The sequence below is a fragment of the Lutjanus erythropterus genome, chromosome 19, assembly GCF_056507025.1.
Source record: "Lutjanus erythropterus isolate fLutEry1 chromosome 19, fLutEry1.hap2, whole genome shotgun sequence".
NCBI classification, from domain to species: Eukaryota; Metazoa; Chordata; class Actinopteri; order Lutjaniformes; family Lutjanidae; genus Lutjanus; species Lutjanus erythropterus.
Window position 1 is genome coordinate 20,410,692 of NC_139335.1, and position 25,542 is coordinate 20,436,233.

Consider the following 25,542-nt stretch of genomic DNA (forward strand, 5'->3'; position numbering starts at 1 on the left):
ATCGCGCGTGTGTGTGTGTGTGCATGATCAAAGTTCCTGCTGCTTGGCTGCAGCTAATCTCGAAAACTATACGACCCATCAGCCTAATTTTTGTGCACATTCATGACTGGATGTAGAAGGACCTCTGTGATTCTGAATTTTTAAAGAAATCTTTAAAAACCTTTTTTTTATGGCTCCATGCCAGTGACAGCTGTGGCCAAAGTCATTATGTTTTCAGGTCATCTCATCCTTGTGAACGTGGTATTTTTTTAAAAAACTTGGCACAAATGATCAGTTGGAAATGGTTTGATTTGATTTTGGTAGTCAAAGGTCACAGTCACTGTTACCTCACTTAACACATTGTTGGCCAAAACTCAAGAATTCACAAGTTAATTATGCCTACATTACACACCAATAATAGGATAAAATGACGAGGTGAGGTACTTAAATTCTGACAAAACTACACCTTTTATTAAGTTCCTTCAGTGTTTCAGGTCACTGATAAATTCCATATCAAAGTTCTTCAAAATCTGGACAGTAATAGATGCAAACTCTAACTTGACTGGTTGGTGAAGTCATTCAACTGTGAGGCAGTATTTTTTCTTACTGCTCTGTTTTATACTACTTTTGACAGCTGACTTCTCACTCTTCTTAACCGGATGGTAGACGCCGCATGTGATCATCAAATGCTTTACACTGAAATCTTGTTTCAGGTAGGACAGCATACGTGGAGGTCATGTTAATGTTGGTGAAACTTTGCAAATCTCCACTGGTTGCATTTTGCAGTAGGTTCTTCATCATCTGTTGCCTGGTGGGGATCTGCACTCTACTGAGTGATGTATTCTAGTTGGAGCCAGAGGCCAGACTGACCCCTTTGTCTCTTGACATACTGAATGCTTGGTCCAGACAGGGGCCAGGGGTCATTGTGACATATTAATCTTATTTCAACCCAGCCTTTCATCTGTGTCCTCCTTATGTGTGGAACCAGAAATAAACTGCTGGATTAATAATCTGATGCTTTTGGCAATCTTTATTTGTTGGGCCCTGAGTTAAATTGTTTAGTATTTCTGAGTCATGACAGAATGGATAACAACCTTGAAAATAAAAGCTGTCTCCTACAAGTTTAAGTACTTGATATGCACGATCTGTACTTTGTCACTTTTCTCTCATTAACAGTTGCACAGATTATATAAAATAATGACTGATTGTGCTAGTTAGATATCCGGTGTACTGGGCCAGCAGTGGTGTAAAACTGTTACAGGCACTTCCAAGAGATTAAACAGACGTGTTGCTCAGCAAATTGCAGCGAACTGCCAGAACATGAAGGCCAAAGACTTATCACAGTACTGTGAGACAGAGATAAGCAGCACTGGGACAGCGGTGACATAACACCAAATGGAAAATAAGGACGAGGAGTATATGATTATCATGCTAAAGTAAGACATTAAGCTATTTATGGTGAGCTATTAAAGGTCAGCGCCTGGTCACACACAAGCATGCAGGCTTAGGTTTCCCACAATTTGTCAAGTAAGGAAAGTATGGGTTGCCTAAAATCATTTCATTGGGGTGATTTAAGGGAAAACCCTATAATCTCTAAGTATTTGCCCTTAGTTACTTAAATATTCCCTTTTTTTATTATCTAGAAGGTCCTTAGTGGCAATTTTCCTCAGAACCCATAGCAGTCCCTTAAAAGTGAAATAATTTGTCAAACAATAGACAATGGTTCAATTTATGGAGTTTGAAGAGAAGGAGATATCAAGATGCAAATGCTCTTTTAACTTAAATTAAAGACTATACAAAGATACATAAACTTCTCTATTTTGTGAATAATGGGAAGTTTTGTATCAATATTTGTCTGTTAAACTTTATATGAACTTCATATGAATACTACTATTTAATATCAGATTTGACGCTGTGTTAATGTGAGTCAGATTTTATGAACCACAGTTTGAAAAGTTGAGTACAAAATTACAGTGTGCCAAAGTCTGTGCTCTTAAATTATTTATGAGGTACGACATGGTAACTGACCAAACCAAAACAACTCTGGGACTGGTTTGCACCAGCAAGGATTAATTTTTAAACCTAATTAAGTCATGGATGAACTTTGAATTATGCTGCACCAATTTTCTTTTTCTTTTTTTTTTTCGCTCAAAACCTCAATGAAATTAATGCTGTTGCACAAAAACTTTGAACTTGCAACAAATAATCAAGTTTATTTTATTACTTTTTTAGGTATCTAGCAAACAATGCAATGCTTTGTTTACTTAATTTTAGCTAGGAGGGAATACAGTGCAGCTGAAAGTTAAGAGTTTGGATTTACTTGAGTGTTTTACTGAATTGAGATTGGTTTTTAAGTGTGCAACACACTTCTACTCATTTTTAAATCTAGATTTACTTTTTTAAAATCTAGTTTTATGAAACTCTGATCAGAACTCATCTTAATTCATCTTCGTTGGTGCAACCCACCCTGTGTATGTTGACGACCTCGACTTTTCCCAGAAAAGAACTGCAAAACATGTTATTGCACCATGCACACATCACCCCATTCCTCCTTAGCCTTATTTGTAAGATCCATCTGCTCTAATGTCCTTGATGTTCATCCAAACCTGCGTTTGAATCAACACCATTTCCAGTCAACCTACGTATCCGTCTGTGAGTCCGTCCAGTCTACAACAACCACTGCCTTTAGTGTTTCTAATGTCTGCATTGTCCTCCCCGAGTTACAGTAAAATACAACACTTTCTATGCATAAGACACGTTTCATTTAAATTATTTCTCAACTCGATGCTGTGTCATTGTGTACATATTATGTCCCCTTTGCCTAGAACTCTTTATCTCTAGCAAATAACGTTGCAACACAGGTCAGTCTTTCACCGAGAAGTCAGCGTCTCAGCATTGTCTTAATATGGTCTTTCCATCTCCATTGTCTTAATATGGGATACCCATCCGACCCGTGGTCCGACCTCTGGTACCTCCTCTCACATCACGGCTTGAAGCCCCATCTAGCGGTCATCCGTCAGAACTACATCCAAAAACAACCAGCCAATCACACGCTTGGAAATTCGGTACTTATACTACGTCATTTCCTCCCAGCGCCCTCTTTTTCACCGTGTGGTCAGACTTCCATACGGCGTTGTTTCGTGGTGAGTTTTTTACGGTTATATTTTGATAATAACTCTTTAAACGACACCAGAAACTCAAAGTAACGATAGCCCGAACATAAAGCACGCTACACGGCAGCAGAAATCATGTCAGTCGTGACTTAATTGTCCTAAAATATCTCAGAGTTGTTAATGCTAACCTCTTAGCTAGCTAGCTAGCTAGCCTTTGACACGCGCTCATCCCGCAGTGTTCCCCTCGCGCCTGATTATAAATACTGATCAAATGTTGTAGTCTCAGTTGAAATTTTATTACATATCTACTATTAGAGATATATAAATGCGATTAATAGGGCACACTTGCTTTTACGTTGTTAAAGGCCACCCAACTCGCCTGCCTTTAGTTAATGACTCTGCTGTGGGACCTGACCGTGCACTGATGACCATGTACAATTACTTAGACTGGTTTCAAACCAGTCTTATGACATTAAATATGAATATTGCTACCCATTTAAATAAATTATTAGTGTTCAATTTGAGTCAATTGCTGATTATTCTAATACTAACAGTCATTAGGGGCAGGTTAGCCACCTTTAATAGGGCTGCAGGTTTGGTAAAAGTTATTGCGATTATCTTGACTAAAATTGTGATATTCAATAGACAGTGGAAATGATCAGATTTAATTAGAATTTTCATGTTCACTAGGAAAATAAAATTGTGATTTATTGAGGTCTGTACCTACCAAGCATGTTTTCTTTCATGTAGAGATCAGGATATTTAGGCCAGGTGCAGTGCTACAGTACCTCATTGTAAGACTGTTCTCTTGCATTTTTCCTTTTCTTCTGGTTCTGCAATTTCAATATTGCACTTGGCCATATTATGATTTTAGTTGTGCTTGATTGTACAGTCTCAACCTTAAGCATCATTTTTTGCACTATGGTATTGTTAACATTCTGATATTTAGATTGTTATAATCTAGTCATTGATGCTGACATTTAATACATTAGCTGTGAGAAGCACACTGTTAAAGCCGGGCACTGATGTCAGTGTTCAGGTGTCGGAAGTGTGCAAGAGTGAGCAGGCCATGTTTTCGCTAACACCATGAGGACTCTGTCCCATGACTGGGGTTTGATAGTGACTTGAGCCACAGTTCAACTAGTGAAATAAAGTAATAGTTGTGATATTTGAGATGTCCCATAATTTTAAGTTTTGTTGAAATTGCTTGTATATGCTGACATGATGACGTGAACTTAAAATGTGACCAAATCTTTTCATCCTTTTCCCAGCTCTCCCATCTAACTCGTAACGCAGGGAAAGTGGTCACGATGTCCGGAGGTCTGGATGTCCTTCAAATGAAGGAGGAGGATGTGCTGAAGTTCCTGGCTGCAGGAACCCACCTGGGAGGCACCAACTTGGACTTCCAGATGGACCAGTATGTCTACAAGAGAAAAAGCGACGGTGAGTGGTAAACGATGGCATAGCAGTTATTTGTTATGTGATTAAGCGGTTTTGAACTTCATATAGTCCATTAAGCAAAATATTTCCATAAGCTAAAAGGTTCAATTAACAGCACTGCACAGAGCTGTTGTCTACTAGCTCAAGTTTTTAAGTCCTGTAAGCTAGCTACAAAATTGCTAGTGCTAACATTAAAACCTATTCCTTTCCTGTCCCGAAAAATGTCTTCCTCTCAAGTCAACATAAATTCAGTCATTAAGTTATGTTTCACAAATTATCACTTAAGAAACTGGTTCTATAAAACATGATATACTTAAATAGCTAAGATAATCCTGTGATATCATGCAACTGCTTTTCCCCTAAGGAATTCATGGATTGAAATTAAAGGGCGCTCTATGCTGTTGATATAGAATTTATAAATGACTATGAAGTAAGAATTCCTCTTCATGCCCTATGGTTCTCAATCATCAGGTGTGTACATCATTAACCTGAAGAAGACCTGGGAGAAGCTGCTGCTGGCAGCCAGGGCCATTGTTGCCATTGAAAACCCAGCTGATGTGTGTGTCATCTCCTCCAGGAACACTGGACAGGTAAAGTAACACACTCAATTGTCCATTTAGACCATGGTAACTGCCACTTTACACAGTGGGACATTTAGTACATTGACTACAAGCACTCTGTTAAAGCCGGGCACTGATGTCAGTGTTCAGGTGTCGGAAGTGTGCGAGAATGAGCGGGCCGGGTTTTCGCTAACACCATGAGGACTCTGTCCCATGACTGGGGTTTGATAGTGACCTGAGCCACAGTTTAACTTGTCAAACAAAAATCAGCGTAAGAACTCAACAGATCTTGAGTTTCACTTGTTCTTTCTGGCCATTTCAGAGAGCAGTCCTCAAGTTTGCCTCTGCCACCGGTGCCACCACCTTCCACGGTCGCTTCACCCCTGGTACATTCACCAATCAGATCCAGGCAGCTTTCAGGGAGCCCCGCCTTCTGATTGTGACAGACCCTCGTGCTGACCATCAGCCACTGACTGAAGCTTCCTACGTCAACATCCCTACCATTGCTCTGTGCAACACCGACTCCCCACTGAGATACGTGGACATTGCCATCCCCTGTAACAACAAGGTGAGCCCATATGAATACAAGAATCATGATGAAATGTACTTCAGTAAATCCTTGCATCTTGCACACAGTTAGAGCCCGGCGCTGTCCTGTCTGTGCTGTGCGGGGTGTAGGATTTGTGCTACATAAAAATGCTTGACCTCTAACTTCCGCTCTCTGATCCACACAGAGGTATGGGTGTAGAGGTCTTGCAACAAAAAGCAAACTGTTTGGTAGCTCTTTATTCCGTATTTACTTAGTGATTATCCATAATAAATCTGTTATGTGTTGCAGGGTCACCACTCTGTGGGTCTGATGTGGTGGATGTTGGCCAGAGAGGTCCTCAGGATGAGGGGAACCATCTCCAGGGAGCACCCATGGGAGGTCATGCCTGATCTGTACTTCTACAGGGACCCTGAAGAGGTAAGACGTGCGCTTTGGCCCGAGGCTTCAAGATATAAATCTTACAGCTCTTGATTTGCACACTAACCCATGTTTTCACTGCAGATTGAGAAGGAGGAGCAGGCTGCGGCTGAGAAGGCTGTTGGAAAGGAGGAGTTCCAGAGTGAATGGAGCGCTCCTGCTGCTGAATTCACCCAGCCTGAGGTGGCTGACTGGTCTGAGGGTGTCGCTGTGCCATCTGTGCCCATCCAGCAGTTCCCTGCAGGTATGTTTACCCTAGATTGACAAAACTGCAGTTTGATGTTTGCACCTGATTTGACACTAACTGTTTGAATATTACAGCGGCCCCAGCTGTAAAGACCGAAGTCTTCACTGGTGAGTTTATCTCAAATTATCCTTAACATTTAACATTCCATAACATTGATTTTTCTACAGATTTCACTACTCAATGCTGAGTCAATTTTATTTTATTTTTCTCCCTGCAGAGGACTGGAGCAATCAGCCTGCCACTGAGGACTGGTCCACTGCCCCCACTGCCCAGGCATCTGACTGGGGTGGTGCCACCTCTGACTGGTCTTAAATCATCGACTGTGGCAAAAATAAAATGGTGTTTTCTACACTTTGACTTTGTTGTTCTGTTGATTCATTTGATAATTACTAAAGGACACAGTTAGCTCTAATATTGTTCTATTTATATCAAGTGCAGCTTTAGGCTGATAATGCAAGTGGAACTTGTGACAGTTGGTGTAATGAATACTGGTACTGTGAATACACATCTGTTAACTGCAGACATCTGGTATAAAGACAAAACTTGACATACTACCTGACATTTGGCAATTTGATCTGATTTAGGATATTTATCATAGCTTTTTAACAGTTTTACCTCTGAAAAATCTGATGTAAAAAATTCTTTGCTCCCATTAAGTATTCACAGGTCATAGAAATCTCATCTTTGAGGGGTCATGATTTAACTTTGTATTTGAAGGGGACAAAATATCTGCTATTCATGTACTTCTGCTGTGGCAGTGTGTGGGCTCAGTTCAATTTAGTGTTGTGGAATAGCCTAATTGGGTAGTTTTCATTGAACTGAATTGTATTTGCAGCAGAGAAGTTTTTTTTTTGTGTCAGTGCATTTGGTTTTTTTTGTGTGTGTTATTTAGACAACACACTGGCAGTGATATCTTTAACTTCACTGAGCAGATGAACAGGAACATGTAACACAAACAAAAACAAAGTCTGAAACAATCAAAACAGGTGTTACATTAGATCACAGTAATTTGTCGGCTTTTACTGGAGGTGGAAAGAACATTTACTACTAAAGTGATATGCAAGTATTTCAATAATATGCTATTTTATACATGTACAAATTTGTAGTTTAACCCAACTAAATTTAATACCTTAAGTTACTTATCACTTCATAGATTCAGATTATTGCAAAATTGAATTAACAAATTTCTGATATGAAGATACGTCTTGATCCCTTCACACTTTGCTTGGCATTATACATAATAGGCTAGAGACAGAGGCTCCCAACATCAAAGTAATGTATACATTATATTTAATTTGTCTTCTATTCAACTTAATACTGTTAAAAGTCAAGATATTCAATGTTCTGATGAGCTTGTTTTCTATAAATATACACTCATTTTGACTTGAATGCCTGCAACATGTTGCAAAAAAGTTGGGACATGGCACATTTAGTACTGTGATAAATCATCTTTTATTTTAACAACACCCAGGAAGTGCTTAGAAACTGAGGACACTAACTGTTTGAGTGTTTATAGCAAAATTCTTTCCCATTGCTTGATATACGAGTTCAACAGTCAGGGGTTTCTGTTGTCGTATTTTGCACCTCATAAAGCACCACGCTGTGTTTACAGTTTTCCAAAGTGTTCTTGAGCCCATGGTGTATCCTTTATACAATTATGTTGGGCATTAATGCAGTTTTAATGCAGTGCCCTCAGGGGGTCAAAGGTCATGGACATTTAATGTTGTTTTTTGGCTTTGCCCATTACATGCAGAAATTTCTCCAAATTCTCTGAATCCATAATGATAATATGGATTGTAGCTGGTGAAATTCCTAAATTCCTTGCAATTGTGTGTTGAGAAATATTGCTCTCAAGCAGTTGAACTATTTGCCCACACAGTTTTTCACAACGTGGTAAACTTTGCCCCATCCTTACTTGTGAACCACTGAGCCTTTCCAGGATGCCCTTTTAATACCCAACCCCTCTGTCACAATTTTTTAAAATGTTTTGCACACGTCAAAATCAGAATGAGTTATATTTTTTCAAAAACAATAAAGTTTATCAGTCTGAACATCATCTTTGTACTGTATTCAATTGAATGCAAATCATAAAGGATTTGTAAGTCATTGCAGTCTGTTTTTTTTTTTTTGTTTTTTTTTTATTTAAAATTTCTACAATGTCACAACTATTTAGAATTGGGGTTGCAATATACATTATTTTGAAACGGGACATATTTTTGCCAGAACTTTTGTGCCTTTGTATATACACACACACATTTATATGTATATTTAATATTTATTATATACATACATATATACGTGTGTGGTGCACATATATATATATATATATATATATATATATTTATATAATTTTACTCATAATTTTCCAAGTCCAGCTCTTTAGCTTTAGAAGGGATAAAGAACGAAATGTTAAATTTTTCTGGATTTTTCCAGGGTCGACACACCATCATTTCTGATGTAGTAAACAGCAGAGAGGCATTCAGGGTCTGGACATCCCGCCTGTTCACAACATGGTTCAGAACAATCATCTCCCGCACGTTCGCGCTAGTCTGTCAGGTGGGCGTGTTTCTGCTCTCTGATTGGACGAGCGCTGTTCCCTTTCCTCCCCGGCTTCCGCTTTCTTTTCATACGCACGCCCAGCCACTGAATAATGATAATAATGATCAAGATGGCTACTACAGAATCCTCCTTGCGGTAGCTAACCACCAATTTCATGGAAGCTCTCAAAACTGCGTTTTTTATCTGTTTAAGTCCCTCGTAGGTGACGGGGTCTGTGCCACGGATACTACTATATGGATTAATCCGGGCTGAGAGGAGATAAAAGTCATTGTGTTGCCTGCAGCACTCATTCTGAGGAAGCTAGCTAGCAGAGCAACTAGCTAACTAGCTGTACTTGTCGACCATCTCCAGGTTTAGCTTTCCAGCCAGCGGCGGCTCACAGGAGAGCGGCGCTCCCCGTTTTGCGTGGCCGGTCGTCGGACGGAGAGCGTCAAATGGCAGAGCCGAGGAAAGTGCCGTTCGTCACCATCTCGTCCTTCAACACCTCGCCGCCGACCCCGGAGTCCAGCAAGAAGCGCCGCCGCGAAGATGAGGCCGCCGACATCACTTTTGGGAAAGATGGAGGTGGAAGTGCCGCGGCGGTCGGGTCAGGAGGAGGGGGTGGCGGAGGTCTGTTCGGTAACACGAAAGGAGGCAATGCCGAGACCGAGGAGAAGAAACCCACCGTCCGCCTCAACCTCCCGCTGACCGAGCCAAATGAACGAGCCTCCGCTGAGTTCAACTACGGCGAGCTGGTCCAGTCAACTCTCACTCAGGTTAGCAGAGACTTTAAGTGGGCACCATGATGCGCACAGGAGGGGCCTCACCTGCACCACCTCGGGAGGGCTGCACTGTTTGGGTTGTTGTGAAGCTAACATGATGACACACTTTGAGACGTTGTTTACTGTGGAGTGTTAACTGTGCTCGTGTGATGTTAAAATGCACTCAACAGTGACTTATTCCTAATATTTATTTATAATCTAACTCTTTATAACTTATGACCCTGGGCCAAAGCCCAAATGAATAAATTAAGGCAGGTAATTAGTCAGAGTTTAAGCTGAAAAGTTGCATATTAAAATGATTTTCGTATTGGATTATCCATACAAACTGAGTGACTTGCGAGAGACAGAAAATTGATTAGGCAGATGCTGAGATATATTGAATTTTAGTCCTTCCTGTGAGTGCTCCTGTCCTCTGTTGGACCAGGAATACTCAACTTGTTTTGCAGGGGTCACTTTTGTAAAATGACAGGTAGTTTATTATTATTATTATTATTATTATTATTAACAACAACAACATCATCATTATGTGTCAGATAAAGTTAATATGCATTAAATGCCCATAACTCAGCTTTTTAAAAATTCTTTATTTTCAAATTAAATTACTTATTTCCTTAACTCACCAACTAATTTAACTTGATGACATACATCAGATATTTTATTGCGTTTTATTTAGTTTTTTAATCCTTTATTTAAACAGGTAGTTGATTGAGATTGGAATCGCTTTCAAGAGAGGCCTGTGTACAAAAATAATCATATATAATTTAAATAGTCAGACAATATTTACAGAAACACATTAAATATTTAAGAAACAATCATAAATGTGATTAGTGAAGTACATAAATATCAACCCACTAATGCTAATGTCCTGAGACCTGAAGGAGGACCAGCCCAACTTTTCATATAAGACAGTAGTGAACAAGAAATGTGTCACCTTTGATGAACTGTGAGGCACTGTGATATACAGAGTAAAGCGGTTGTCAGGTGGAGGGAGAAGCATCCATGTAAACAATATCTGATAATTGCAACTGTATTTTAGTTGTAAATGCTTTGGTAACATTTTCAACCTCTTTATTGTGTAATCACTGAAATATTGGAATAATTCAGAAATGTAAACCATAAACTTCTAATAGAGAGAGAATAAATAACATATTTAAGCGCTTTTAATATTAAGTACACATGTATGGGGTCAGAATAAGTGTGTCCTCATTCCTGGACAACTTTTGCTTAGTTTGCAAAATTATCACAGTTATCAATATTATCATCATACTATTGTTAAAATGTGCTGCACACAAACAGTCTGTCTTACGTGTTGCATTTGAGTATATGCAATGACCCCCGTGCACAATTTACATAAATACAAATGAGTCTTGTAAGGGAGTCTGCTGTGTCTCTCCTGTTGGAACAATTTGGCGACTGCAGGGCTTTACATGAACAAAGTATGGTGGTTGTTATGTGTTATTGTGTGCAATGGGTGAGTCTGCAGACACACAATGCATATAGCAGCAGAACAATTTCATCAATGCAAAACAAAGTGGATCTTGTGCCTGCGTTTGGGAGACTGCTGGTAACTTGAGTTGATGCTGGACAGTATTTACTGACGTTTACAAAGCAAGGTAATCAGGAATTTTGTTGTGGTTTATCATGAAACCCGTAACTTATTTCTTCTCTAGCTGTGTGATTACAGAGTTGATCCAGTGAGGGTCACAAATATTGTGCATTGATGATTTAACACTGTACACATTTGCTTGGGCAGATGTGCTCATGTGCTTGATTTTCAGGCACTTCTTTATTTTGAAGCACTAAGGCAGATATATCAGAGCTTTCAGAAAAGTGGAAGTTTTTAATTTCAGCTCCTTTGATGTGAACTCTATTTACACGTGGGAATATTGTAGTTACACACCAAATTTATACAGCTGCTTTCATGGGATTAGTAGTACGCCTTGAGAAATTGATCTTCATGTGTGGCCCCGAATGATGAGGTTCATATCTGTTTGTGAGAATAGACACTCTGTGAAGAAAAACATCAAAAGCCCCTCACTTTCAATTGCCCCTTCACGCCTGCCCTTGTCTTCCTCAGGTAAAGCTAGCAGGTTCAACTGTCCCGAAAGGACTCGCACCTCCCCTGGATCCCAACGACCCCTTTGCTGATGATGACCGGGAGAGACGGGAGGTAGAAGAGCTGGCCAGAAAATTTGAAAACAAATACGTGAGTCTTATGGTCTTATTATATATTAATATACTATTAGAGGTGTGGCTATTTGGATATCTAATATATATTTTTTTAAACATTTGTGGTGCCTGTGTTTTCCCTCTGTTTACAGGGTGGTGGCACAAAGAAGAAGAAAAAGGACAGGATGCAGGATCTCATTGACATCGGCTACGGCTATGATGAGACCGACCCTTTCATAGACAATTCAGAAGCTGTAAGTTCCTTTTTTCGCCAAAGCACACCAGGGCTCAACAATCTATCAATATTATATTGATAGTCTGATATGAGACTAAATGTTATCTTGAAATTTTGGACATTGATACATTATAATATGGTATAAGTGTTGTCTTTTTCTGGTTCTAGAGGCTGCATTACAGTTAAGGGATGTAGTTTTCTGAGCTTATATTATTTGCTTTTACCCACTTCTTTCTATGAACTATCAAATATCTCATTGTTATAATATTTTGCAAAAGCAAAATAGTCATCCCTATCAATATCGAGGTATTGGTTCAAAAATAGTCCATACTGCCCAGCCCTACTGTTTAATGGCAGTAGTTTTACACCAGTGCATCATATTTTCTAAGAATATATTTGCACTATTTGAGATTTTACAAAATGTTATTTTTGAGAAAATGTGCATACTGAAATATATATTATATATTGCAGCATAGCCTGAAGATATTATTTATAAACCTCTTTGTATTTATTGTATGTTGTCACAAAAACAAAAACTTTTTTCCATAAATTTCCAACTATCCTTTTTGGTTCAATTTAAAAAATCTATGATGTTCTGAAGTTTTCTCTTTTGGGCTGAAACTGTTCATGACAGCTGGCATCAGGTGTATTTTTGTCTGCATGCACCACATCTTATCACCGCTGACGTGTATTTGGCTTTGACACAAAGTCACAGGCTTTGTCCCAGTTTCAGTCACCATTTATATATAGTATGCTCAAATTTACTTCACTAAGTTGTCATTTTATTCTCATTTGTTTGCTTATTTAGTCTTTTGAGTGTGGTTGTAATGGACGGTATTGTTCAATGATGCTGTGTGCAGTGGAAGTGTGATAGTTAGTGCTGGGAAAAAATAAAATTAATTGTGCTCAGTGGTGAAACTGCATTTGAAAGATAGAAGGAAACAAAGAATGAGGTTTTAAATGTTTGGGAAAAGATTTGTTGCTTTTAGTTAAGTTTAATTGTAGCATTGATCTTCTCAAGTTGCAGTTTGATGGCATACATCTTGTATCATTTTAGTACAAACATAGTAAAAATCCTAGTGCATCACTTTATTATATGCTAACTATGAAAACAGTAAACCACAAAGATAATGTGAGGCATTTTGGTGATCAACTGTGTAATTTTAGTTGTTTTTCTAAGCCCCGTTTAAAGGTTGGTGCAGTAGTAGAAGAAAACTTAACAGTAATTATCGTTCTCTCCTGGCCTCAGTATGACGAGCTGGTACCGGCCTCTCTCACCACAAAACATGGAGGTTTCTACATCAACACGGGCACTCTGCAGTTCAGAGCAGCATCTGATTCCGAGGGAGAAAATGCAGGCACAGAGGATAATCACTTCAAGGTAGGTTCATGTATGAACACAGTAAAGTACAAATACACACTTTAAAAAGTGGAAATGACTGTTGTTGTACCATATTAACAAAAACCACGTGTTGCACCTGTGTAGAAGATGAAAGATGGTGAGGAGCGGGTGATTAAAAAACGGCGGAAAAAGCAAGATGGTGGACTGGAGGACAAGAAACCCAAAAAGAATAAAGTACCAAAGCCTGGGTGAGTTTTTAATTTTTTAATTTTTGTTTCACTGCTCTGTCCTCAAACTTATTTTCCATGCATAGAATATTTCCTCTTTTCACAAGTGTTGTGGCCACACAATTAAACGTGCAGATTAGGGCTCCCTCTGAAAGCTGAAGATTCAAATCATCAGTCAGAGACCCCTCAGTCAGTGTTTACTATAATAACAGGATAAAACACATAGAAGCTTACAAAACAACACAGGGATACAATTTTGATGAGGAATTCTAAATAAGGGGATCAATAAATATAATTTTATATTAGCTGCCGCACTCATTTAAAAAAAAATCCATGTGACAACATGCATTGATGGTTAACTGATCAGGGAGTGAAACGAGTGGTTGATAAATGTTTCAGCTCTTGTGTTTTTTTTAACAGTGTCATAGTACACAGAGCAAAGCAACAGACAGTGTTTCTAAATCACCACAAACCACCAAACTAACTGGTGTGCTGGAATTTTATAGCTGAACTATGAGCAGGAAAACGGACACTTTCGCTTTTGCTTTCTCTTTTTCACCACAGATGACAAAGAAAGGAATTAAAACATTTGTTTCAGTGGTAAAACATACTCATGTAGGTTGAAATAGGAGTTTTTACTGTGGTGCTGAACTGAAAAAAAAATGGAACTAATTGTTAAATCCTCGAATTGAACAAGGAAATCTGATTCCACTGACAAAATTCTGAGTCGGGTGCAGCCCCATTGCAGATCAGTTTAAAGGTCTGCCAGTGCAGTCGCATGGATTGGAGCCTGACTGATATTATCGTCCCAAAATAGGCCTGTTTGTATTTTTTAACTGTACAGTCAGAATGTCATGTTTATTTGATCCTTTTTCTTAATTCAAATGTAATACTTACAGCTCTGGAAAAATTAAGAGACCATGCCAAATTTTTGTCATAGCAGCATCTCCACAAGCTGTTCATTTCAGTGTCTGAATTTTGTGAGATGTTGTCTTTCATTTATAGATTAAAACAAAAAGTAGTTATGTAATTGTAGTTATTCACAATTATTTAGTTATTAGTGCCCTCATGTGTCATTCTTGACATTGCATATTTTTGTCTGTCTGATAATCATATTTTAGGGATCACTGCAAGAAATGTGTTGATTTATAATTCTGTATTCCATATAAATAATATTAGCTCCTGCATCGATGTTCTTACAGAGTTTCAGCCCTGAATGTCCATCGGCCAGAGAAGAAGAAGAGGAAGAAGCTGATGAAGGACTCCATCCACCTGGCCAACATGCTGCGTCGTTTCACCAGAGAGAAGGAGGAGATGCGCAAGAAGAACATGGCTGCAGCCGGTCTGCCACGACCCAACACCAAAGTGCCCAACGCCAACAGTGCACTCATCAACGCCCACTCCAAGGCTGCTGGCAGCAACGATTGCAACATGGCCGACTTGACTGCCGACCCGGCCGTGATGTCGCTGCTGGGTTCAGCCAATAACGACATACTGCAGGACATGATGGGTGACCTGGACTTTGGGATGCTGGACTCTCCTCAGCCCTCCAGTCCAGTGCAGGGAGAGAACGGCTCCTTCGGGATGGGACATAAAGCAGGTGGAAGCAGAGTGTCACAGGGTAACACCATGACCCCTCCTCCTCTGCCCACTGGACTTCCAGGCCCGCTCACGAAGCGTATTGAAGACCTGAGAGCGGTAATAATATTCCACTGCATCACATATATTTTCATGCCAGTAGATACCTCAGTAGACCAATTTGAAAGGATTTTGCCTTAAGGAGTCTCCTCTGAGTAATCTTTTTTTTTATTTTTAGGTTTCAAGATAAGATCAAATTAGGATCACTATAAATTACAATTAATCAAAACAGCTAATCCTTTCCCTTTCTTTGTTATTCCAACTTCCAAAAAATGTGATAAAAGTTAAGATATTCTATTCCTCTTTTTGCTGAGGATGTCCTACAGCCCAGTAAAGGACTCCTGTTGGTCTCTGGACCACAGTTTGGAAACCACTGTGTTAGATCATGGCTGTACCTACAAACTATTTTCATTATTTATTAATCTTTGGATTATTGTTTTGATCAGTCGATTAATTGTTTTGTATAGAAAAAGGTAGTAGTAAGGAATAGGAGGCTCGATTCCACTTCTTTATGTCCGATGAGGGTATCGATGCCGCAGCCTTGAGTATCTTCTGATACCAATTCGATATATTTTTACAGCTGACTTTCCCTCTCCTAAGCAACTAAGCTGTTAGTAATAAATTTGTATGGATGCACTTTTCTTAACCAGTGATCTAAAAAAAACCATCAAACTGTGAGACAAATATCTGTTTTCATGGAGGAAGAAAAACACAGCCCACAACATGACTCATTAAGATGATACTGTTGCTTCTTTTGATTTAAACCTTTTCACACAAAGAACTTTTAGCAGTGGTTTGAAGCATTCAAAGTTAAAATAAATTTCAACTGTTGCTTGTTATGCTTGGTTGATAGTTTAGGTGAATGGATTATACTTTTCTCTCTCTCCAATACTTAACCCAGTGATTTTGGCCAGTATCAGAACGATCCTGAAGAATCTAGATTATAATGTCCTAGAGCCCAGAATGGCATATGCAGATTGCTCGTTAGTCAGTTTATGTTAAAATTGTCCAGCAAGCATAAAAAAAACACATTTGTGAAGCTGGAACCAGAGCATCATCTGCTTTGCTTTAAACAAAGACTGAAGCCAATATCAAAATAGTGCCAGATTAATTTTTCTTTTATCAGTTGATAAATTCATTGAGTACGTGTTGAAATTCTGGTGTAAATTGGAATGTTCACGATACAAATCATGTTGTTGTTTGATGTGACTGCTACAAAAAACCATCAGACAGTATTTTGCACAAAGACGTTAAACATTCAGCACCCGCAGCTTTTTTTAAAAGCCGTTTGTGAAGTCTGTGACACGTTCTTTCAGAAATGTGAACAGAATTAAAAAACGCATTAACTACATCTAACGGTTTTCTCTTGGTACAGGCGTCCCGTCTCTTTGATGAAGAGGGCAGGAAGAAATTCTTCACATTGGACATGAACAACATCCTACTGGAGTGAGCACCTTTTGGTTTTTACATTTTTGCAGCATGGTTTAAAAACACATGCAAAACTATGTAAATCTCTGCCCTTTGCGTGTGTGTTTTTGTGCGTTTCAGTATTGAGTTGCAGGTTCAGGAGCAGCCTACAGAAGTGCGTTCAGCTGTCTACTCACACCTGGAGGCCTTTGTGCCCTGCAATAAGGAAGCTCTGCTCAAACGCCTTAAGAAGCTCAGCCTCAACATTCAGGTATGTTGGACTATATTAGGGATGGGGTGATATGTCAGTGTAATTGATGTGATCAGATACGGAAATGTGTCAATTTGCATAATGTGTGTTGATGCATTACAATGAACAGCTGCACCTGGTGCATGTGTTCATGTGTTCATTCAGAGGAGAAGCTGCAGCGATATAGTGTTGCTGTGTTTGCCTTACGTTTGGGAGTATTTTATCTACAAGCTACACAAACTGGAAACATCTTATCACAGCAGCACAAACACACTGTACGAGCACTTAAAGTGACAGCACTGAGCACTCTGTCCTCCTGCAGCAGCGGCAGCGAGACAGCAGCGTCCTGTTTACTTTCTGTCAGCACCCAGGCACGATACATGGCGATTATCAACATGCTGAACATGTTTCTGTTTGTACTCATCACTTTTGACAATTGATTTTCTGCATTCTTGCTTCATTGCACCCATGTTGAATGTAACTCCTGCACCGCTGCTGTATTGTTGCACCATGTGTCATCTCATTGATATGCTTTATCAGCCATGTATGAGTGATAAAATTGCTACAATTAATGTTACTAATAACATTGTTATTCTATAATTTGTTTTAGTTGTTTTCCTCGCCCCACAATGATGCAAAAATACATTGAAAGCGATTATCTTACCTGCATATTACTGCAATAATGATATAAATCCATGTTATAACCAGTTTAAGTTTTAAGTACTTAAATAAAAATACTGATTGTCCCCTTCAGGAAATTAGTTAGTTAGTTATTAGTGATTAAACTAATGTATCACAGCTCATTTCCAAGTTAAGGTCCAGTATTTAGTGTGTTTAAATAGGGTACAAATTATTATTAAAAATATTCTACTTCAAGTCAGACCACAGTGCAGGAGGACAGCTTTCTGGAGTTTGCTCGGTAGATACCAGTGTTGGACGGATATGTGATGAGTTTTAAAAACAAGGACTGTAGTAGAAATTAAATTAATCAGCAAATGAGGACTATAGCTTTATGTTTTACGGTATTTCTGAGGATATAGGCAGCAGTGAGAGTCTCTGAGCTGGCAGGTGCGTCTAACTCATTGTTTTTGTTCCTGCTGTCTTTGCTGGCTATGTGCCCGTTGTCTGCTTCTATATTTAGCACGAGTGTGTCGCCCAGCATATGCATGTGTGATTTCTGACTGTGCTCATCCCTGTCTCCCAGGATGACCGCCTTCGAACGCCCCTGCTGAAGCTGAAACTGGCAGTGTGCAGCGTGATGCCGGAGCAGATTGCTCGATACAACATGGACTGTCTCGCTAAAGTGGCAAAGTAAGGACACGTCTCGAGGCAGCTGTGGCGCTTAGTTACAGATTATCACGTTCAGTGTGTCTGTGTGTATACCATATTTTTATGATGTTCATACCTCTGCTCACAGGCAGCAGTCTGAGGAGGGAGACAAGAATGGGTCAGAGGATGATGATGATGAGAAACCAGGGAAGAGGGTGATGGGCCCTCGAAAGAAGTTTCTCTGGGACGACAAACTCAGGTCAGTTTGGCAGAGAGAGAGGCACACACACACACAATAATTGCAGCTTTAACAAATTAATTAAGTTTTCTGAATCAGAGAATAAAAGTCTAAAGAAATCACGTGAAGAGAAAGTTTTGAAAATTTCCTAAAATGTTCCCACCAAAAATGCATTTTTGTGTAGAGGCATTTTGTGAGGAAAAAAAGAGGTGAACCTCATAAATTACCACAGAAAATCTGACAAATGTTAATTGCTCATAAGTCTCCTCTATAACAAATAAAAGTCCTCAGAGATCCAAGTGGTGTTTCTTAACTGTACTCTGCTACCACTTTGCTGCTTCCTAAAATAGTCATTTAAAAAGATTGGATATATGTATTGATAGATTGGTTTTATTGATTAAAAAATGGGGGAATTCATTTTTTACAGCAGCAGGTTATACAGACAGTAGACAGTAAATACACAGTGATATACATTACAAAAATAAAATAGATCACTACAAAGTGGGAGGAAAAGCCTTTGCAGACCCTACAGATAATTAGATATATATTCATAGAATATCTGTATAGCACACAATACAGTAATATACAGTAATACACAACAGATATACATAACAAATGTACTATGTATATACTTTAGACGTGTGCAGTTTTGGAGGTTTTTACTTAAAAATGCAGTGAGGTAACATAGTATGTGCAAATGTATAAGCAACATCACTATATAGAAGTATACTTGTATGCAAAGCAACATAAATGGGCACCTGTGCCTATAAATGTGGGCATTGATTAACATAAATTTAAAGCAAAGTTATTTAAATATCATTTTTTATTATTCATTTTCTATTCTTTTATAAATGTCTGACTACTAAATGGGCATTAATCAACAAAACGTTTGGCAATGATGAAGATAAACATGTTTGCTTTTAAGTAAAATATGTTTTTATTACAAAGATATTCATGAAAACAAACCCACTAGGTCATTTCTGACCCTGTGTGCACCTAAGGGTGAAGAATTTCCTTCTGTACATTCACTGTACCCAAAAACACAGTTTTTGGTTGTTTACGGTATGACATATTAATGACACAAACAGTTGAAAGAGTCTGAGGGTCATATCATATAATGCCTGTACACACCGTGCAGTGATAGAGGCTTCACTGTTGTGTGTGCTTTCCAGGTCGTTGCTGTGTAACCTGGTGCGGGTGAAGCTCGGCTGCTATGAGCTGGAGGGCAAGAACTCGTCTCTGGAAGACTACCTCAAAGCCTTCATGGAGACTGAAGTTAAACCTCTGTGGCCTAAAGGCTGGATGCAAGCCAGGTGTGTGTCTGTATACCATAACTACCTGCTGTACTGTGTCTTCAGCAATTACATTAACTAGCAGGACTGCAGCCCACCTGATGTTTACCTGCGAGCTGAGTGGTAATTTCTGAATATTTCTTGTATTGATATTGATTGTGACACGTTAATTTGTGTTTACAGGATGCTGTTCAAAGAGAGCATCATGGCTCATGGTCACCTCACAGGCTACACGTGAGTCATGTGACTGTTGACTGATTTTTTTTTTTCCTCATAACTGTGTAGCTTGTTCTTACTCACCTATGTTGTGTTTTTTTCCACTCCAGAGCAAAGAAAAAGATGGTCCCTACTCCCAAGGCCAAGCCAAAGGTTAGACTTGACTTTGAGATCAAACATAGAGGGGTGATTTTTTTTTTTAATGAAGTTATGGCTGTATGTTGTTACAATTATTACATGATACTTTACTCTCTATGTGTGAACGCAGTGTTAGAATGCAGTAAAGATTGGAGGAAATATGGCTACTGAAGTATGGATTTATTAAGCCTTCTCTAACTGCTAACGCAGTCCTTGCAGAATAATCAAAGAGTTTCTAAAATCACCTCAAAATTAACTGTGATGCAACTGGAGAAGGTTAATAGCATCAGAGGACAGCGTTAAAAATATTAGTGTAAACCTGAATTATTAGAGCAACTAAAGTCAGCATGTGTAATGAAGGTCTGATACAGTTTGTGTAAATGTTATCTTTGTGTCTTCCAGGAGGCTGTGTGGGTTCAGAGGTCGACTCCTTCAGCAGGTGCCACGCCCTCCCCTGCAGCCCAGGTTGCCAAGCGACCACCTCAGTCACCATCTGAGCCCATATGTCTGGATTCCCTCGACGAGGATCTGACGGCTCCCTCTCTGGACTCAATCTCACAGGCCCTAGCTATCCTCGGCAACGCAGCCAAGGGCCTGGCCCACGGGGACAGCCCCCCGTCCCCAGATGGTCCCAAGACCGCCACCAACCCCTCCTCTCTCCACGCCTCGCCACTCATCCAGCAGCAGAAAAAGAACTCTGTCAGCACTCCCAGCTCCAACGCACCTCACTACATCTCTACCTCTTCGTCTTCCTCCACCTCTCTGTCTCGGCCGCCCTCAGTCACGTCCTCCACTCTGCCCTCAGTGAGGGTGGATGGGATGGGGGTGATTAAGGGCACGGTGCAGGCGCACAGACACTCACAGGTGTTGACCCCTCAGAGAACTATGAGTGTGGGTGTGGCTAAAGCCAACATGCCTGCCTCAGCGTCGCCACCTAAACCTCGTCCCCCACCCACCGCATCCCCGCTCGTGCCCCCAGGATCAAAGATGGGGGTCTCCACTCCCCCCTCCGCCCTCCTCAAAGGCAGCAATAATAATAAAGCCAACAGCGGTGACACACTCATCATCACATCGCCTCCGTCTCGGCCACACACCCTCCCGTCCCCCTCACACATGACCCCCAAAACCTTCCAGACATCTCGTCTCCCCCAGACCTCACAGAGTAAATCCTCACCGTCCCCCTCCCTCTCTCAGACACTCCCTGGAGTTCAGCCCCAGCCCCGCCCTCAGTCTAACTTCATCACTCCTATGCACGCCACTCTCACCAAATCCACCCACAGCAGCATACCGCCCATCGTTAAACTCACCCCCCGCACCCCCAGCCCCGCTGTGACCACAACAGCCGCAGTCTCACCCTCCATCTCTCAAAGCCCCCGGTCTCAGGCAACCGCATCCATACACCAGTACTCTCCCAAAAGCCCAGCAGGGTTCCGCCCGCCGTTCTCAGGTGCCCAAGGAGGAGCAACCAAGCCGGGGCAAGGCAGCTACACTCCTCCAGGCAGCCAGAAGACCCCCACCAACAACAACAGCACCACCAACACCAGCCTTATTAATAGCACCATATCCATAAGCAAGCATTCAGGATCCAGTGCCTCCCCCACTACGGCCTCTGCCAACCCAGGCCAACGTCAGAGGCCCGGGGGCGGGACACCTCAGGGGGCCAAGCCAGTCGTGTCTGTCCCATCGTCATCTGTGTCCTCTCAGTTGCCACAGGTTTGTACAAAAAGGTTTTTTGTATAGTTCATTGAAAATGAAAGGCAAGTTTCTCCAGGGAGAACAAAACCGCACACTGCTCTGAGTGTTCAAGTAATCTTACCAACAGGCTCATAATTACAAAAAATTCTAATAAAATATGTAAGAGAAGAAACGCACCTGGAGGGGTTTCCACACAGACGCAAAATCTCTGCTGAGCTCAAACTCACCAGTAAGCACAAAACTATAGAATATTTAAGTGTACAGAGTATCAGTAAATGTCAGTAACAGTGACAAACCTTGTGTTCTTTTCAGTACCTGAAAAAAACAAACAAAGAAAAAAGTAAATAAACCACTGAGCCGTTCATTGAGACACTTGTATGACATTTCTGTGGTGGATTGCAGTGATTGGTGGAATTTGCAGAAGCAATGATGATTGGTCAAATCTGAGGAAAAGCTGTGGTGATTGGACAAAAATACTGCAGACTTCATGGGGACTGGTTGAATTTGTGTTAATTGTGATCACAACAACGCAACTTCCTGGAAGGACTGATCAGAGGCAAATATTTTACTTTTTACACTACATTTACAGCTGTAATGATATTGCGGAGTCAGATTTAATACGCAAAGCTTTTTATATATATTTTCCAGTCAGTTAATTGGTTAGTTGATCAACAGTATATAAATAAGTAAGTTTTGATAATTAACTATTTGCAGTAATTGAATTTTAAGTGCCAAATATTTACAAGTTCCTACCTTTCAGTTGTGATGATTTGCTGCTCTTCTCTGTTCTACATCAGTATAAATTCAGTATCTTTGGGTTTTGGACTGCTAATCAGACAAAACAAGTAATTTTAAAGACATCATCTTGGACTAATGAGCTTTTTTTATGTATATTATTGCATAGAGTGTATATTAAATTGATAATCAGATACAATTGTCAGACAACTCACTTTAACCATAGACTATGTATTGAATAAGATTTCAACCTATATAATATACCGTCTGTGGCGTCAACTCTTTATTTGGACTGTAGTACTCATTTTTGAATGCTGGGGTCTTACTCAACTATATGTTAATTATTAAGGTTGCATTTAGTGGTGGTGTACTGGACAGCACTATGTTGAAATGTGTTCCAAATATTTTTTACTGCCTCGTCTTTGTCAACAGGGCTGACAAATCATTAGACACACTTCTTAATATAATGTAGTTCAGGTCAGGACATTCAGGACAGCCGTGCTTTATTTGGATTATAGTATTCATTTTTGGATGTGACATTGTCATGCTCCTTTAAAAGTGTAATATTATTAACACCTTGTTTCTGCTCAGGTCTCCACAGCAGGTAGCGGCGGTCTGCTTGGCTCAGCTTCGTCTCTTCCCCTGGGGTTCGGGATGCTGGGGGGCCTGGTGCCCGTGTCCCTGCCCTTCCAGTTCCCTCCGCTGCTAAACCTGCCTCCACTGGGTGCAGCAGGCTCCAGTACAGCGGCCAGCGGCTCTGCAGCCAGTAGCAATACACCATTTTCTACCCTGACCCAGAGTGAGTGATGCACACAGGGCAGAAAACATGGATACTCTGTGCTGATGAAATTTCAATTAATCACTGCACATGCATTTAAAAGTTGTGGTCTGTTTGATTTAGTTGAAATATTTGTACACATCAGAAGTTGCAGTTTATCTTACAGTACAATTATACGATGTGACACTCCATCTTTTGTATCAAATCAGACAAAAACTATAAGCAATATGTTCTTTATTAGACCTGCATCAGACTTAATTAAGTTGGTAATTAAGCCTCACATTACAATAGAACTGTACTGCAGACTAAACTGAAATCACGTCTATTACTTCCCCATTCAAAAATAATTGAACCAGATCTGCCAAATAAAGGCCAAAATAATAGAGTTTATTGGTGACTGCACACTTTTCGAGTAATAATGCAGACAGATATAATTTGATCAGAGAAGAAGACAGTTTGGTTTTACTTTTAAGTAAACTGAAGGGTTTTTATAGTCATTTATATATTTAAATAGATTGAAAAGTGGTAACAGTTGAGATATTGTTCAATTTCAGGCCCAAATTTGTCTTAGCAATGACTAAAGCCTTTCTTTAATTTCATCAAGTCATTTTCTTTCTTTAAAAAAAACGTATTGGTTCAGTACTTTTTAAGTACAAGGACTGTTTTTAAAGTATTGTCTTATCACCTGTATTGGGAAAAAAATATATATATACCCAATCACAGTTAGTTTATTGTTAAATAAAGTATGACCACATTGGGCAGATAGTGTGCAGGTTTCTCTGCTTTTGTCTGTTTGGATGTTGCTGTAAAGGCTTTGTTTTGTGTTGTATGTTATAGCATCATTTGTTTTATCACCATATTGTGTGTCAGATTGTGATTTTTCTCCTGTTTGACATTATTCCATTTTGTTTGCTTCATTTCCCCAAATTTCTCCTTTTCTGCACTCCTTCCAAAATTATGCCAATCCTACGTTTCCCCTCCTGTCACTCACTCTGTCTTACACTTCTTCTGTCTTTATCCCCTTTATCCTCTGTTTGGCTGTCATTACCTGTCCTTTATCTCTATGCCATCTTGCTCCTTCTCCACCTTTCCTCCCCATTTTGTTGGCATCTGTCCCTCCTTGTTCCCCTGTCCTGTCTCCTCAGATCTGTATAAGAGTCTCCAGTCAGGGTCTCAGGTTGCTCTGCCTCCTCACTTGCAGCTCGCTTTCTCAGGTAAAATCTGACCCCCCCCTCCCTCCCTCAAAACCTGCTCCATTTACTCCCTCCCCTGCCTCCCTCTTCTCTTCTCAAGTGTCTGGTGTGCTTTGTCTCGGGTTGTCCTTTTGGCGTCTGGTCCTGTTCTGTCCTCTGCTTGTCTGTTGGTGACCGCATGCTTTCTATGTAGTCATTTTTAGCTGTCGTCCACTCTCTGTAATATGTGTTTTTCATGTGTCTATCAGTGCTTTTCCCTGACTGTTCAAGTATTATTCCTGTCCAGATGTCAGTCAAAGCCAGGGAGCAGATGCTAAGAGGAAGACTCTATGATAGAGCTGGATTTCAACGCCCAGTGGATGAAGTGTTGGACAAATCGGGATGGAACGTGACAGATGGACAGACCACTTATAACAGGGGTCTGAAGTGAGGACTGGGTTACACTTAACATACTTGATCTGAGAAGATCAGCTCAACTTGTCATGAATACCACAGTTAAATATAAATTTTTAAACCGATTTGATAACTTTTAAATACTATTCTTCATAGAATTGTTAAATGAAATGACAAATACAGTTTGTCGATGTTTACAAGATAGACCTATATCACTGTGGACAGGGAGAAGGAATGAATGGGATTTTTAGGTGAGGGAGTGTGTGTGTGTGTGTTTGCGTGTGTGTATGAGGGTTTGAATGAGTTTGGTTGATGGGACTGAAAGTGTGCCTTTGTATGTCTCCCTCTCTGATGCATGGTCAGTGTGTCTATTTGGTGCTGTTTTTATCATAATGTAATTATCACTGATACCTGTAAGAAATGTAAACTGCAAATTGAATTTGAGCTTTTTTTTCAATGAGAGCTGTACACCTTTTCATTGTACTTGAATTCTTGAATGAATTCATTTCTGTATAGAACTCGAACTGACTTTTAATTAAAATCTTTCCCCTCTAAATGGTGTGATCAGATGCTTTAAGGGCACAATTTGGATAATTCTAAGTGTGCATTAAGGAGCACCAGTATGGAAACTTTAAGTAATGTACTGCTGGATAATAACAGCAGCTAAAAGTATTTTAGCAAATTAAAAGGCCCACCTAGAA

The 25,542-nt window shown here is 40.0% G+C and overlaps 2 protein-coding genes and 1 non-coding gene across 4 annotated transcripts; all 3 read left to right on the forward strand.

Moving 5' to 3' along the window:
* The first annotated feature begins 2,966 nt into the window (after positions 1 to 2,966).
* rpsa (ribosomal protein SA) lies at positions 2,967 to 6,663 on the forward strand. The gene is made up of 8 exons (XM_084744461.1): positions 2,967 to 3,122; positions 4,364 to 4,535; positions 5,004 to 5,122; positions 5,415 to 5,660; positions 5,931 to 6,059; positions 6,144 to 6,303; positions 6,381 to 6,413; positions 6,524 to 6,663. Exons 2-8 carry the CDS (start codon positions 4,403 to 4,405, stop codon positions 6,616 to 6,618), a joined length of 915 nt encoding a protein of 304 aa, XP_084600587.1. The 5' UTR covers positions 2,967 to 3,122; positions 4,364 to 4,402; the 3' UTR covers positions 6,619 to 6,663.
* LOC146309722 (small nucleolar RNA SNORA62/SNORA6 family) lies at positions 4,091 to 4,229 on the forward strand. Its single transcript, XR_014772532.1, has one exon. It is a non-coding gene; the product is annotated as a small nucleolar RNA SNORA62/SNORA6 family (small nucleolar RNA).
* Positions 6,664 to 8,736: 2,073 nt separating the features above from the next.
* On the forward strand, positions 8,737 to 25,397 carry LOC146309723 (ubinuclein-2-like). Of its 2 annotated transcripts, XM_084743878.1 has the most exons (17): positions 8,739 to 9,620; positions 11,704 to 11,832; positions 11,948 to 12,049; positions 13,280 to 13,411; positions 13,517 to 13,620; positions 14,802 to 15,297; positions 16,613 to 16,683; positions 16,786 to 16,915; positions 18,099 to 18,205; positions 18,312 to 18,422; positions 19,574 to 19,714; positions 19,877 to 19,927; positions 20,020 to 20,062; positions 20,450 to 21,760; positions 23,069 to 23,276; positions 24,401 to 24,469; positions 24,735 to 25,397. In XM_084743878.1, exons 1-17 carry the CDS (start codon positions 9,300 to 9,302, stop codon positions 24,779 to 24,781), a joined length of 3,573 nt encoding a protein of 1,190 aa, XP_084600004.1. In that variant the 5' UTR covers positions 8,739 to 9,299; the 3' UTR covers positions 24,782 to 25,397. The 2 variants fall into 2 exon arrangements, with proteins under 2 accessions (XP_084600005.1, XP_084600004.1); XM_084743879.1 differs by lacking the exon at positions 24,401 to 24,469 and having other exon boundaries at positions 8,737 to 9,620.
* The last annotated feature ends 145 nt before the right edge of the window (positions 25,398 to 25,542 follow it).

Excerpts from the sequence above, each read along its gene's own strand:
- rpsa (XM_084744461.1), top strand. The coding sequence starts at position 4,403 with ATGTCCGGAGGTCTGGATGTCCTTCAAATGAAGGAGGAGGATGTGCTG. Across the intron at positions 4,536-5,003 it reads CTACAAGAGAAAAAGCGACG|GTGTGTACATCATTAACCTG; the intron begins GTGAGTGGTAAA and ends CTCAATCATCAG. Across the intron at positions 5,123-5,414 it reads CCTCCAGGAACACTGGACAG|AGAGCAGTCCTCAAGTTTGC; the intron begins GTAAAGTAACAC and ends TGGCCATTTCAG.
- LOC146309723 (XM_084743878.1), top strand. The coding sequence starts at position 9,300 with ATGGCAGAGCCGAGGAAAGTGCCGTTCGTCACCATCTCGTCCTTCAAC. Across the intron at positions 18,423-19,573 it reads CTCTGGGACGACAAACTCAG|GTCGTTGCTGTGTAACCTGG; the intron begins GTCAGTTTGGCA and ends TGTGCTTTCCAG. Across the intron at positions 24,470-24,734 it reads CTTGCAGCTCGCTTTCTCAG|ATGTCAGTCAAAGCCAGGGA; the intron begins GTAAAATCTGAC and ends ATTCCTGTCCAG.